Raw genomic sequence first — 14665 nt, forward strand, 5'->3', positions numbered from 1 at the left:
ACACACATACTCACAGAATAACAGTCCATGAACACGCACGTCTGCCGCGAGCAGCATGTGTTGATCAGCCCCATGACACAAACAACAGACACTAAAAGACGCCGCTACATGATGGGAGACATGTTTCAGTCCACTTGCATGTCAAGTGCATGTCATTAAAGCCGAACATTTTAAAAGACCGTTCAGTCTCTCCGCCTCCCTCTGAAAATGCTTTTCTTGACCTGGAGATACAATAATCTCATCCACTTTTAAACTGCATTTCTTCAGCATAAAGCAGACAACCTCTCCTTAGCTGAGCCGCCACCTCAGTGTATGCAGTGTAATGCATCTCATACTTTAAAAAATATATATATATTGTATGAAATATTAAAGATTTTTCCTGTCATTAGGGGCCTCTAGGACACGTGTCATTGACATTGTGCAACGGTCTTAGGGTATGCACATTGTTGCCTGCAATTAGCCCTTTCCTTTACAGCAATACGTGGAGAGGGGAAAAAAAGGCTATGGTCCAATCCCAATGTCCCCCCTAAGGCCTTAAACCCTGACCCTCAGGGACTTAACTGACGTCACCTGGTAAATGGATGAGTGTGAGAGGCTGCAAGGGCTTGAAATGGTATAAATATGAATGGGACAGCACTTTGCAGTGACACATCACGTTAGGTAGCCTTATTGTCAAATAATCAATTTAATTATTTTTTTTCAAAACAGCATCATTAAGCAAAATTAAAATAAATGGTTGATGGAATAAACCAGGTGAGTAATATAGTCTAATGCTAGCATTACTCTGATTTCATGTGTTTTTTAATGTATCATTTTAAATCCTTACTGTTTTTGTTAAATTTAACATAGCTGAACATGTGCCGTCCTATTTGTTTACCTTTTTTTAACATCTCCGGGCTACCCCTTGTAACCCTGTGTTTAACGTCACAAAGCTATGAGTTGTGGGATATGCCCTAAGGCAATGTCTGCAGAAATGCGTACTTAGAGGAAAGTGTACATAAAGGGCTCAAAATGTCTACGAAAGAGCCCTCAAGCACTTGACGATTTGACAGTTGGACAGCCCTAAGCCCTCACTGACTTCGCAGGAAAGTGTCAGTCAGTCCGTGAGTGTGGACATTGGGACTGGGCCTAAATCTGGACACACAAGTGTGGGCCAAAATCATGTGACCAAAGTGAAATGTGCCATCTTTCCCAATGGCCATTCCTCATTGAGATATAAAACAGATGTCCTATTCTGCAAATGCATTGTTAGAAAGCATGAATGAGAACCAGAAACATTCTAACACACGTGTGCCTCTAAAATGTTGGACAAATCCGTGTCCAAAGGTGTTTCATGTTCGGAGATACCAAAGTCTGAAAACTGTCAAATTCAGTGACAATTACTCACACCACAGTGATCGCTTTGTTGTTGGCTGTAGAATTAATGACGGTGTTGAGTGTCTGAAGATGATCCTCGTGGTTTTTGCTTAATTAGTGCCATTTTTCTCTGCCAAAGTATACACACAAATAGATTTTCAGAACAGAAAACGACAGAGGATTCATTTATTTTCACTCTGCACTTGGTTCTGAAATGCAGCTCAAAGAAAAGGACGTATGTTAATCTTGCTGTCCTAGCAGCTGCGATGACTGTACCATAAAAGCAAGGTCACATCTGACACGTGAGCTTAAGCAACAGGCAAAAATCCTTTCCGCAAAGTGATAAAAAGTAGCTGTGGACGACAGTGCATAACAGGGCTGGGCAATATATGATACAAAAACATCTATTTTTTCTATATTGTTTCTATCATGATGTCGAAAAATAAGCGGCCAAACTGTTTTACGGCAATATTTACATAATTTGGACGACGCTTTTACGTCCCCTACATGTGGGAGGGGAGCGGAAAAAGCTGCGAAAAGCTGTTTAGCTTCGAGAGGACTCAACATGCAGAAACGTTCCCAGACTCAGCCCAACCAAAACAAGAAGAGCTCGTAAGAAAGTCAGACACTGACCAGGAAACCATCTTTTGCTAAGTTTGCCACACGCCACTTCCCACTACAGGCTATCCGTTGTCATTAACCAGCATGGCGTGTCATTTTTGTCTGGACAGCAGAGGACCACCTGTATTATTTATTTTTTCTCTACACAGTAATTTCACTTGAAACTGTTATGTTCATTTTGCACTAAAGTTCTTAATTACAGTAAATAAGAAAATACTTTTCATTTGACAAGTATTTAAAAAAAAAAAAGGCTTTACACCATGTGGATATTTCATATATTTATTTATTGAATTACCAGAAAATGTGCTATATTGTGATTTTTATCGAGATAGGAAATGCACTATATTGTGACAGAAGATTTCGGTCATATCGTCCGGCCGTAGTGCACGACATTAGCGAAGTATGAAACCTTTCATTAAACTTCATTAAGCTATGCTTCAAACTACAATCACTGCAGCACCGTAGTAACAACGTTTGTTCATCATTCATTCATTCATTAATTACTCTGAATTAAATGAACGAGTTTTCAAATCATCCTGTCAACTTGGTCATTCAGATGTCAGTGTTAAGAGCTTGGCGTGTCTGGAAAATAGTGCATGATTGTTGATTCGGTTCATTGTTATAATAATTTACCTTTGTAGTGAGGCTCGTTCTAAATCCAGGCCTGCCAGCAGGACAAAATCATCCAATGCTAAACAAGGTGTTTCCAAAAATAAAATGCAGCTCAAACTGCTCTGAAACATCACTCCGTGGCTCAGAAGCCAGACGATGTGTGTTTCTGACATTGTGGTGTTTTATCACTTGTGTCAAAGGATTGTCCTTTCTCTTTATTCTGTCATGACTGAACCTTTCATGTTACTGCCCATTAAACACTATTAGAGAAACCTACAATATGTTTCAGCTTTAGAGGGAAACGACCAGATCATAGTTACTAGCAGGAACTTTGTTATCAGTGTTGTCTGGTTGATTTTTTTAAATCCATCACGGCATCAAAGTTTAAATATATCATGCCTGAATAAATCAGAAATTTACATGACATGCTGACACTAAGAAGTTATCTTAAATTTAACTTTTTTTTTCAATTTACCAATATTTATCTAAATATGTGGTAACAAAACCATTACTGTATGTCATATTTTGTGTTGAACCAGCGTGTAACATAGGAGCAAGCCATATCGTAACTTCATACCATGTAAATAGTTATGACTAAGAGAGGGCTTTTACAAAGAAAAAGTCCTAAACGCTGTTTTTAACAGTGAATTTTCCATTTTCCCTTATGTTTTTCCAGAAATCATAAAAGTTTCTACTAATTATCCCTCTAATTTTTGGATTCTTAAGGCAACAAGCCTTGCTGTTGTTTTTTTTGGAGACACATGGAATATGGTGGCTTCATATGTAAAAAATTTAACAACAATAATAAACATTGTTATTACTATGTTTGGGCCTATACCGAAGTACAGCGAGTTATAAAGTTATTTTAGGGAAAAATGTCAACTACTGCCACAAATAAGAGACACATGTTTCACTAGTGGCATCCGGTTGTCCAGTCAATTCATGATGTGCAGCATGATTTACAGCAGGTTTACATGTTTACATGTGTTTGAATCCATGTGCATGTGTGTGTTCAAAACCTCCAGAACCAAAATACACCTTTGGCCCTAGAGAGATAGAGAGAGAGAAAAAAAACACTCACCTTCTCTGCACAAACGCATGGCTTCTCGATTTTTCCCGAAGTCTTTGAAACTTTCCTCCGATTCAGCACCTGAAAAACGAGGCGATCCGACACACACACACACAGACAAATAAATAGTTGCACTTGCTTGCCTGCTCGTGCTGTTTGCTACCAGTAGCGTTTCTTCATATTCCACCAAAAAACTGCATGCAATCGGCCAAAAAACAGGGACAGGACTGGCAACACTGTCGCTCTCTACCTCGCTTCCTCTTGCACATTGTGGACGCTGGAGGACTCACCGTCGTTGCCGTGGAGTTTGGCGGCGTCGACCCAGTTGCTCCAAGGCTGTCCCAGCATGATTTCTGGACTAGGCAAGGATCTCCGCTCCGCAACAGTCGCCATTGCTGTGGAGCCTTCTCCCCGCTGGATCTGCTGCTGCTGCTGCTTCAGCTGCTGCTGCTGCCTGGCCGCTCGGCGCTGCTCCCCCCTGACGTCATCCTCGGCCCTTTCCGACATTCTTTCCGCTACAATGTAACAACACGAGAGTCAGCATTGGTCGCGCTCGGGATAGGAGGACTCGCTCACTGATTGACACGAGCAAGCGCGTGTTGTTGCACCCGAAACCCGCCCCTCAAAAACATGCACCTCTCTGTGTGTGTGTGTGTGTGTGTGTGTGTGTGTGTGTGTGTGTGTGTGTGTGTGTGTGTGTGTGTGTGTGTGTGTGTGTGTGTGTGTGTGTGTGTGTGGACACTTGACGAGCAACAAGTAGAGAAAGCTTACACAACATTATGATTTACAGTTATATGAATGGACTGGCAGATTATCCCAGGGTTAATGGGTCTATTTATATTTCTGGTTGGGGGGGGTGACTATTTATATACAGTATATATATATATATATACGGGTATTTATATATATATATATATATATATATATATATATACGGATATATATATATATACACGGGTATATATATATATGTATATATATATATACATATATATATATACACAGTGTATGTGTGTATGTATGTATACACACATATATACATATATACAAACATACAAATATATATATATATACATACGAATATACAGTATATATATACATATATACAAATATATATATATACGTATATACAAATATATGAATATACAAATACATACATATATAAAAATATATATACTGTACATATATACATACACACACACACATATATACACATATATGTCACACACACACACACACATATATATATATACACATATATACATATACTGTATATTATCATGACTAAATTACATTTCATGGATATTTCATATCAATACATAATAACAGTACAGAACAACTTATAAACTGTACTATTAACCCCAATAGTAAATGCAATATCTATATACTGTATATATAATATATGCAGGAATTTCATGTAAATATTGCATCAGAGATGAGTTTTCCTGTATGTGTTTTTTTTTACTTTTAATACAATTCTCTGTATTGTGTTTTTGTTTTTTTTGTTGTTTTTTTTAACAATCATACATATTCAATAGGCTTCTTTTTTGGCAAATTCACTGTTTTCTTCTCCCTGACGCTTGGCCATTGTTGTACAGTACTCTCCTCTGTATATCTCTTGGGTTGTTTTTCTAATGCAGGACGAGGCTGTTTGGCAGAGAGGGATGGCTCTGTGAATACAGCTTGTGTTCAGTTCTTCACTGTGCCCTCATCCTATGAGCTTTGTTTTCATTTTATATCTTAAATAATTATTCAAACTTTATTTTTACACCCCTTAAAATCAAGAAAGCCTTGCAATGACTTTTATGGTGCAACATATTCAATTTCTAAATGACTTTCCATGCTAAGAAAAAGTAAGCAAATAAACCATATCCGCCATGAGAAGGCACAACTAAAACTTAAACTTCACATTTTTGCAGACATTAACCAATATACTGGTGGGCGAATGTGCATAACTACATTATTATGATAATTAAGATCCATATGTAGACTGACCATTAGTTACAGTAAAATACGACGATATGTAATATGCTTCGCATATAGATACTAACTTTGATGTGAGTCTCCACACACAAGAATATAAGAGAGACATATTTACAGATATATGTGGATTTGATGTTCATGAACGATGGATCAGTAACTGTTATTTTCCTTTTGAAAATAAAGTCAGACTCGAATTACACAGCTCCCAAACTGTCTATGAAAGAATAATGTAACACTTATGAGATCTATAACAGACTTGAAATGATTCCCCTGTGGCTCCTAAACTTGTGTGTGAGGCACACAGCCGAGTTGTCTTTACTTTCACTTTCAAAATGATATGCTTGTGATCTACCACAATGATGCATATCATCAACTGACAAGCAAGAAAACAAGAAATGGAGGCTCTTCATGGTGTCAAGACAACAATAAGTATAGAGACTGACTGATTCTGATTCTGATTCTCTCCTCACAAAGTAATGCACTCACTGACTTGACTTACAAAAGGCACAAATATTTCTAGTCTTCAACTGATGCTGTCCTCACTAATTTATATGAATAATGTAGTAGTTGATTCTATGGAGTTATTTATCTTTTTTCAACACAAATCATCAGAAATTCTTAAGACACAGCCATCTGTCAGTTTGACATAAAAACAAGGCCAGTTTAAACAGCCTTCTGCTCTGTTTTTCTGATATCAAATGAAGGTTATCCGAAAAATTCCTCCTAATAAACGGCAGAAAAGTTGAACGTATTCCCATTTGGCATTTACCCTCAAGAACCTTGAGCAAAAATGGCCTTGGCTGTCTGTTGCTAATTTCAAGTGTACAGGTCAGAAACTTGGTTTTGTCTTTGGACCAGGGTTATTATAGTAAACTGAAACTGAAACGAAAATATGCAATGAAAAATATTTTTAGTAAACTGAAACTAAATAAACTACATCCTTTAAGAAAAACTAAACTGAAATTATAGTGTCCAGAAACCCTCACAGGTACTGCATTTAGCATACAAAAATATACTCAAATCACATCATGACAAACTGCAGCCCAACAGGCAACAACAGCTGTCAGTGTGTCAGTGTGCTGACTTGACTATGACGTTCCCCAAACTGCATGTGATTATCATAAAGTTGGCATGTCTGTAAAGGGGAGACTCGTGGGTACCCTCAGAACCCATTTTCATTCACATATCCTGAGGTCAGAGGTCAAGGGACCCCTTCGAAAATGGCCATGACGCTAAAATTTAGCGCAAGTTTGGAGCGTTATTTTGATGATAACCAAATAAAGACCCTTGTACAATATTAGGCAGTCCAATACAAAAGTCTGTAATTACATTCTGCCTTTGTGTCGTGCCAGATGTTTGCCGAGGTGGAGGAGTTGTGTTGGATTACATAGCATTTAAAAAGGTATCTGTAATATTTATACAAAGTCTAATAAACACGTCGTATAAAACAAACCCCTCACCTTCAATATATGCAACCCAATACAGCACCAGTACAAACTCTAGCCTCAGTAGGCAACAACACACTGTTGCTGTAGCCTCAACAAATAGTGAGTCATAACAAAAATACTAATGTATATTTCATTAAAGCAGAAATAGCATTCATTGCAGAACTGTTGTACTGTAATTTACATTTTCCAGTAAGGGAATGTATAATAATGAAAGAGGAACAGAGAGTGTTATCCGTTTGCTAGATACTAGCTACCTTCCCTCTAGCACATTCATTTTATCATGATGACTACACGTGTGTAGGTGGAGTTACTGATGTTCACAAACAGGGAAAAACTGTTTGTGTTGTATAAGTATTTAAATTAACCTGAAGAAAATAAAAAAGTAAGCGGGTTCTCTGGAAAACAATTACTATAAAATTATTATACTTAACTTCAATATGTTTCTAAGTAACAACGACAACTGTAAAGATCAATAGAATTTTTTTCACTCCGAGTGTTATGCATGATTACTATTGCTCAGGATGTGTAGATGTTTAAACCAATATCGCCCTCACAAACGCACACACACATACACAAACACAAACACGCACATTCGCTTACGCACATGACACATTTCTGGTCTTTTTTTTATATATTTATTGTTATTGTTGTTATTACATATATCTTGTTATAATTGTTTGTCTTCACTATTATGTAGTCATATTATTTATGTATATTAATCTTGTGTTTTCTATAACATTGTGACATTTCAACATTATTTAGGTGGAGGCTTCAAATAAGCCTAGTGGTTTTTTTTGCCTTTTCCTGCACTTTATATTATTTTTCTTTAATGTTTGTGTAGTCTTAATTTGAGCAAAATAAATAAACAATAAACAATAAACAAACAATGTAGAGTAATGAGTAGCTGTGAGATCTTACCTTGGCAAAATAAGAAAAAAAGGAACTTATTTTTAAGTCAATCAGCCGATCCTCATCAGTTTGGGTGATCGTTGGCCGCCACACACACTGGAGAGGAAGTCTGGAGACAAACACACAGACACAGACAAGCAATGAGAGAAGACAAGTGAGTATCCGGTTCTTTGTTTTCGTGATAGAGTTAATCAGTGAATATGGAATTATAAGACTATGTCTGAAAGGTAACGCTGTCCTCCCTGGGCCTTGTTGTGGAGTTCATCACCACTATGCAGTAATCTAATCTATCAAGTAGCACCATTGCTAACCACCCTCTCTCCAGCCCCACAGTAATCCCTTCTAAACACTGAGTCCGTACCCTTTTCTGATTGTTTTTGTTCTCTTATCTAATGCAAGACATATCATAATATTTTCATAGAGGTAGACCATAGAGAGAATATCAGAGGAACTGTATACTGTAGCACTATATCCAGCCCGTTCTCATTCACAAGGCGTCAAATACCGACGCTTTGTCACAGCCGTCAGGTGTTAGATACCGACACACAAGGCGACCCTTTAGCGTCGGTATGAGAAGCACCTGACTTTCCATTAACTACAATGTAAACCCATCCGCATCAATATTAAACGCTCAGGGGAAGTGTTGTGGTGGCGTAGTTTAAAGAGCGAAACGGATACACATGGCGGGTGGGAGAGGACATGGATGGGTCCAACAAATACTGGGCTTTAATCCAGGAGACTGCTGTTCCTGTCCCGTGTTCACAACGTTCAGTGTCATTTCACTGTACAAAACGTAGTAGTTTTAGGCCCAACCATGTTGTTTTTCCTAAACCTAACTATACTGGTTTTATTTCCTGAACCTAAGCAAGTGTTTTTGTTTAATTCACAACACCAAGCATCTGTTTACTGTGACCAAAAAGTGACGCCGAGGGGTCTGACAAAGCGTTAGTATATGACAAGTTGGGATGAGAACGTGTTGCTATATCTTGCTTCAGCCAGTGGACTGGTGCTCTCCGAGAAGCTCGGGTAATGTAGATCAAAACCCATGCTTAAATGTAAACTGGAGCTCTGAGCTTTTTCTTGAATGTTGTTAACATTAACTCTACCTTTCTCACTGATCAACAGTCACATACACAATACATAACGTACCTAATGATTAAACAACAGACCTATGTCACGGCAGACATTTGAACTTGGCAAACATAACTAATAACATTAATAATGCTACATTCTACTATCAAATGGACAGTGCAGTCAGTGCTGTCTTCAAACTGTGGAGCTATGTATAAAAATAGCTACAATCTCCTAACCTTTCACACAATACTGATATGAACACTGTCAACGACCCTTAGAGCCAAAACTCAGAGCTTTAATCTAATAGCCGTTCTTTCATTTTTGCAATTGTTTGTTGTTGAAACAAATATGTCACCACCCAAATACTGTACTTAGAAACTACACCGCCTATATGGGAGTAAGAAATGAATGTCGAGATTTGACAGTTTTACAGCCAGAAGCCTAGATCACAAATCTAACCTACAGAGGGCTTTTAGGATTGTTGTTGAATGGTGGCTGTTCTGTGGTCGTACAGATGAAGCCAATGGCTGGGTGGGATGTGTCCTGCATATCCTCTCCTTTAATTATAAGGGCTGGGTGATGTCAATGTCACAGTATTGTAGCGACGGCCCATAGTTACCATCATGCCTAGTCTAGAACTGAGTAGTTAAGTTTGCCGCCTTATGTTCCAAAATGCAAATGTTGCTTTTTTTTCGTGTTTGTAATATGTCTGTTTGAACATGTTGGTAAATATAATATTTGTGCTGGCCTATAACTTTAACCATCAGGGAAGTAGGTGTTACATTTCTTCACTATAGCTGTATTTTGCACTTTGTTTTCTGTAGGGATGCACTGATCCGACTTTTTCAGTTCCGATAGCAATACCTGGGCTTTGGGTATCGGCCGATACTGAGTACTGATCCGATATCAGTGTTTAACTAACAAGCCGCATGCCTCACTGTGTGGAAGTGACTGGGATCATTCATTTACAGTATGTGTAAGGCAACATCAGGCTTGACTTAAACACTGCTTTCCTAACTTTGTAAAACAAAATGTGACAAATAAATCCATATAAAGATATCAATTTAGTGAATCGTTATTTATTATTAAAATAATAAATCGTACACCAGCAACTTGGTGAAAAATCTTCAAAATTAACAGGAATTACGTTAACGTTTTAATGCAGCAACAAATTGGTCAGAACTTCCAAATTCCAGTATATAATAAATATAGTATATAAACATAAAATTTAATTGAATAGATTGGCCCCATTGTCACCTATATCCAATCCAGCTATTTTAATCAGTATCGGCCCGATATCCCATTCAATATTGGTATTGGTACATCCCTAGTTTTCTGAATGTTTGTCCCTCTGAGATTTTGGTAAGTAAAGGGTTGACGTTATTGGAAGCTGCTTCCCATCTCTCATTCTGTGCTAATTGTCACAATATTAACATGAACTGATGTGGATATTTCCTTTCCAAAAATGTATATACCTATATGTCATATAATGTCAAACATGTAAAATCACATAAAATAATCAACTGACATTCAATGCAATGAATTCTGATCTGCTGTTCATTGCTCAAATCAAACAAAACTCCTTGAGAAATTGTTTGAAACTGAAACAGAATTGTGTACCAACCATACCATGATATAATCATATCAGAGTCAAACAAAAGATCATAATGACCCGTCACCCAGCCTTTACACATTTCTACATACACTGACTATAACTATGAAATCAGAGTGAATGTATTAAATACACTGTTCTTCTGAACAGTATTGCTATATTACAATATAAACAGTACTTGTAGCTTAGGCTCAATCAAATCGTGATTTTGGGCTCTACGAAGACAGCATATCAAAGCTATGATTGGCAAAAGATAACATTATGTTATTTCTACATACACTGACTATAACTATGAAATCAGAGTGAATGTATTAAATACACTGTCATATTGAACAGTATTGCTATATTACACTATAAACACGTCAGTACTCGTAGTTTAGGCTCAATCAAATCGTGGTTTCGGGCTCTACGAAGACAGCATATCAAAGCTATGATTGGCAAAAGATAACATTATGTTATTTCTTCAGAAACTAAGAACTTGTCATTGTCAACTATGTTAACTAACTGAGAGTTTAACTGGCTAGCGTTGCTCCCACCTCTACTACTCTTACCCACTAACATTCACATGTTTTTTTGATAAATAGAAAAGTTGATTTAATTGGAAACAGACAGAATATCAATCAGGAGTTGTGTGATGAAGACAGGCTCCATCCAGCGTGACTCTGTGACTGAACTGTCACCCAGCCTTTACACATTTCTACATACACTGACTGTAACTATGAAATCAGAGTGAATGTATTAACTACACTGTTCTTCTGAACAGTATTGCTATATTACACTATAAACACGTCAGTACTCGTAGTTTAGGCTCAATCAAATCGTGGTTTCGGGCTCTATGAAGACAGCATATCAAAGCCATGATTGGCAAAAGATAACATTATGTTATTTCTACATACGCTGACTATAACTATGAAATCAGAGTGAATGTATTAAATACACTGTCATATTGAACAGTATTGCTATATTACACTATAAACACGTCAGTACTCATAGTTTAGGCTCAATCAAATCGTGATTTTGGGCTCTACAAAGACAGAATATCAAAGCTATGATTGGCAAAAGATAACAATATGTTATTTCTTTAGAAACTAAGAACTTGTCATTGTCAACTATGTTAACTGAGAGTTTAACTGGCTAGCGTTGCTCCCACCTCTACTACACTCTTACCCACTAACAGTAACACTTGTTTAAACGTTAATTGATGTGGAAACAGACAGAATATCAATCAGGAGTTGTGTGATGAAGACAGGCTCCATCCAGTGTGACTCTGTGACTGAACTGTCACCCAGCCTTTATACATTTCTACATACACTGACTATAACTATGAAATCAGAGTGAATGTATTAAAACACACTGTTCTTCTGAACAGTATTGCTATATTACACTATAAACACGTCAGTACTCATAGTTTAGGCTCAATCAAAACGTGATTTTGGGCTCTACAAAGACAGTATATCAAAGCTATGATTGGCAAAAGATAACATTATGTTATTTCTTTAGAAACTAAGAACTTGTCATTGTCAACTATGTTAACTAACAGAGTTTAACTGGCTAGCGTTGCTCCCACCTCTACTACACTCTTAACCACTAACATTCACATGTTTTTCTGATAAATAGAAACGTTGATTTAATTGGAAACAGACAGAATATCAATCAGGAGTTGTGTGATGAAGACAGGCTCCATCCAGCGTGACTGTGACTGAACTGTCACCCAGCCTTTACACATTTCTACATACACTGACTATAACTATGAAATCAGAGTGAATGTATTAACTACACTGTTCTTCTGAACAGTATTGCTATATTACACTTTAAACATGTCAGTACTCATAGTTTAGGCTCAATCAAATCGTGATTTTGGGCTCTACGAAGACAGCATATCAAAGCCATGATTGGCAAAAGATAACATTATGTTATTTCTTCAGAAACTAAGAACTTGTCATTGTCAACTAAGTTAGCTAACTGAGAGTTTAACTGGCTAGCGTTGCTCCCACCTCTACTACGCTCTTACCCACTAACATTAACACTTGTTTAAACGTTAATTGATGTGGAAACAGACAGAATATCAATCAGGAGTTGTGTGATGAAGACAGGTTCCATCCAGTGTGACTCTGTGACTGAACTGTCACCCAGCCTTTACACATTTCTACATACACTGACTGTAACTATGAAATCAGAGTGAATGCTATATTACACTATAAACACGTCAGTACTCAGTTTAGGCTCAATCAAAACGTGATTTTGGGCTCTACAAAGACAGTATGTCAAAGCTATGATTAGCAAAAGATAACATTATGTTATTTGTTTAGAAACTAAGAACTTGTCATTGTCAACTATGTTAACTAACTGACATTAGCTAGCAGAGACCAACAATGCTCCCACTTCTACTACACTCTTAACCACTAACATGAACACGTGTTTAAACGTTAATTGATGTGGAAACAGACAGGATATCAATCAGGAGTTGTGTGATGAAGACAGGCTCCCTCCAGCGTGACTCTGTGACTGGTACAAGCGTTTACTAGAGAGCAGTGGTGGCTACATTAGCATGCTAGCTGGAGAAGCCTGTGGACAGCCATGACTAGTTAGCGTTAGCGAGGTAAGCTAGCAGAGAGCTGACAGCAGCAGCAGAAGTCATCAGCAGACGTCACGGATCGACAACAACTCCACTCTTACCGAGGCTCTGGATGCTGTAGGCGTCACCGTGCCACCGGGTGGATGTATATCAGCTGGATGCGCTGGGTGAAGCAGACAGAAGACGGTGGAGAAGAGCGATGCAGCAGAGCTTCAGCCTCTGTGGAGGTCTTCACCTGGTGCTTCCATGTCTGTTTACCAGACTGCATTCTGGGACGGCGACGTCACTGCGTCATGCACGCACGCACGCTGATGAGTTAAAGCTGCCCCATCTCAACCTTTTTTTTTTTTTTAGTATTTATTTTATTTCATTTATTTATTTGCACATATATAAAACTGCACAAAATCCAGTCAATGAAAAAAAAAATGTGTCAGGAGAGGTCAAGAAGAATACGCACCTTTTCCTCCAGATATATCAAACATATATATATATATATGTATGTATATATATATATATCACATGTTTTTGTTTGTTTTATGTTATTTTCCAGGTTGGAATGGTTAGCTTTCACACATCCCGTTTTCATTTTTATCACGCAGTTCTAACCCGACAATGTTGGTCCAGATTCATTTATAGTTTGAAATATGCTTTTACGCTGCTGATGTACATGAGTAGAGTTTTATGTAGCTGTGTGAGCTATTTTATAAGAATCTTAGAGAGGAAATGATTTACTTATACTGTTTATTTCATTTTGCATTCCACATCAGTTTTTTACAACAATAGCAAGACAAAATCATGGTTGTCCTTTGATTTATTTTATTTTTTTTTCGAATCCCACATAATTTATTTTTCCTCCCTCTGTATTCATGTTTCTAACATAGAAAGGTGGAACTAACCATTTGGCCTTATGTGATTTGAGAAGGGAAAAAAAACAATAACAAAAAAGGAAGAAGGATCTAAACTAACATAATTTTAAAAATACAACAAAAATTAAACAACAACAAGAAGTACACAAAATGTGCAGAAAAACCCTAACCAAACAGTGGAAAACAATCCAATAAAAACAATGAAATATATACAAAAAAACAGTACAGAAGAAAAGGAAATATATCTAAACATATCAAAAGATAATTAGACATCATTAATTAAATGTGATGATAATTTCCTTTTAAAATGTTCTAAGGATAGCGTCTTCTTAATAACATGTATGGCCATGTTTTGTTTTGTAAAAAGGCAGGTGAAGATGATTTACCTGTCTAGTATTATGTGAATGAATTTGAGAATTATTTTTAAAGAAGTTGCTAAACGATGATGGTAAAGAAGAAGAAGGCAAGAACATATATTTATACATAAACACACATATCTGATGAATATTTATGTCATAAACTGAAAGAATGTTCAGTTTC

General features: G+C 37.2%; 1 protein-coding gene across 1 annotated transcript in view; it reads right to left on the reverse strand.

The window, feature by feature from the left end:
- atxn7 (ataxin 7) overlaps window positions 1-13528 on the reverse strand; it is a 36041-nt gene extending 22513 nt beyond the window's left edge. Inside the window, exons 1-4 of the mRNA XM_074619482.1 lie at window positions 13361-13528; window positions 8008-8107; window positions 3949-4173; window positions 3671-3739 (exon numbers count right to left, since the gene is read on the reverse strand). Coding sequence (XP_074475583.1) covers window positions 3671-3739; window positions 3949-4165 — 286 coding nt within the window. The 5' untranslated portion in view covers window positions 4166-4173; window positions 8008-8107; window positions 13361-13528. The remainder of the gene's footprint in view (window positions 1-3670; window positions 3740-3948; window positions 4174-8007; window positions 8108-13360) is intronic.
- Between the last annotated feature and the right edge of the window lie 1137 nt (window positions 13529-14665).

The sequence above is a fragment of the Sebastes fasciatus genome, chromosome 1 (assembly GCF_043250625.1).
Source record: "Sebastes fasciatus isolate fSebFas1 chromosome 1, fSebFas1.pri, whole genome shotgun sequence".
NCBI lineage: Eukaryota > Metazoa > Chordata > Actinopteri > Perciformes > Sebastidae > Sebastes > Sebastes fasciatus.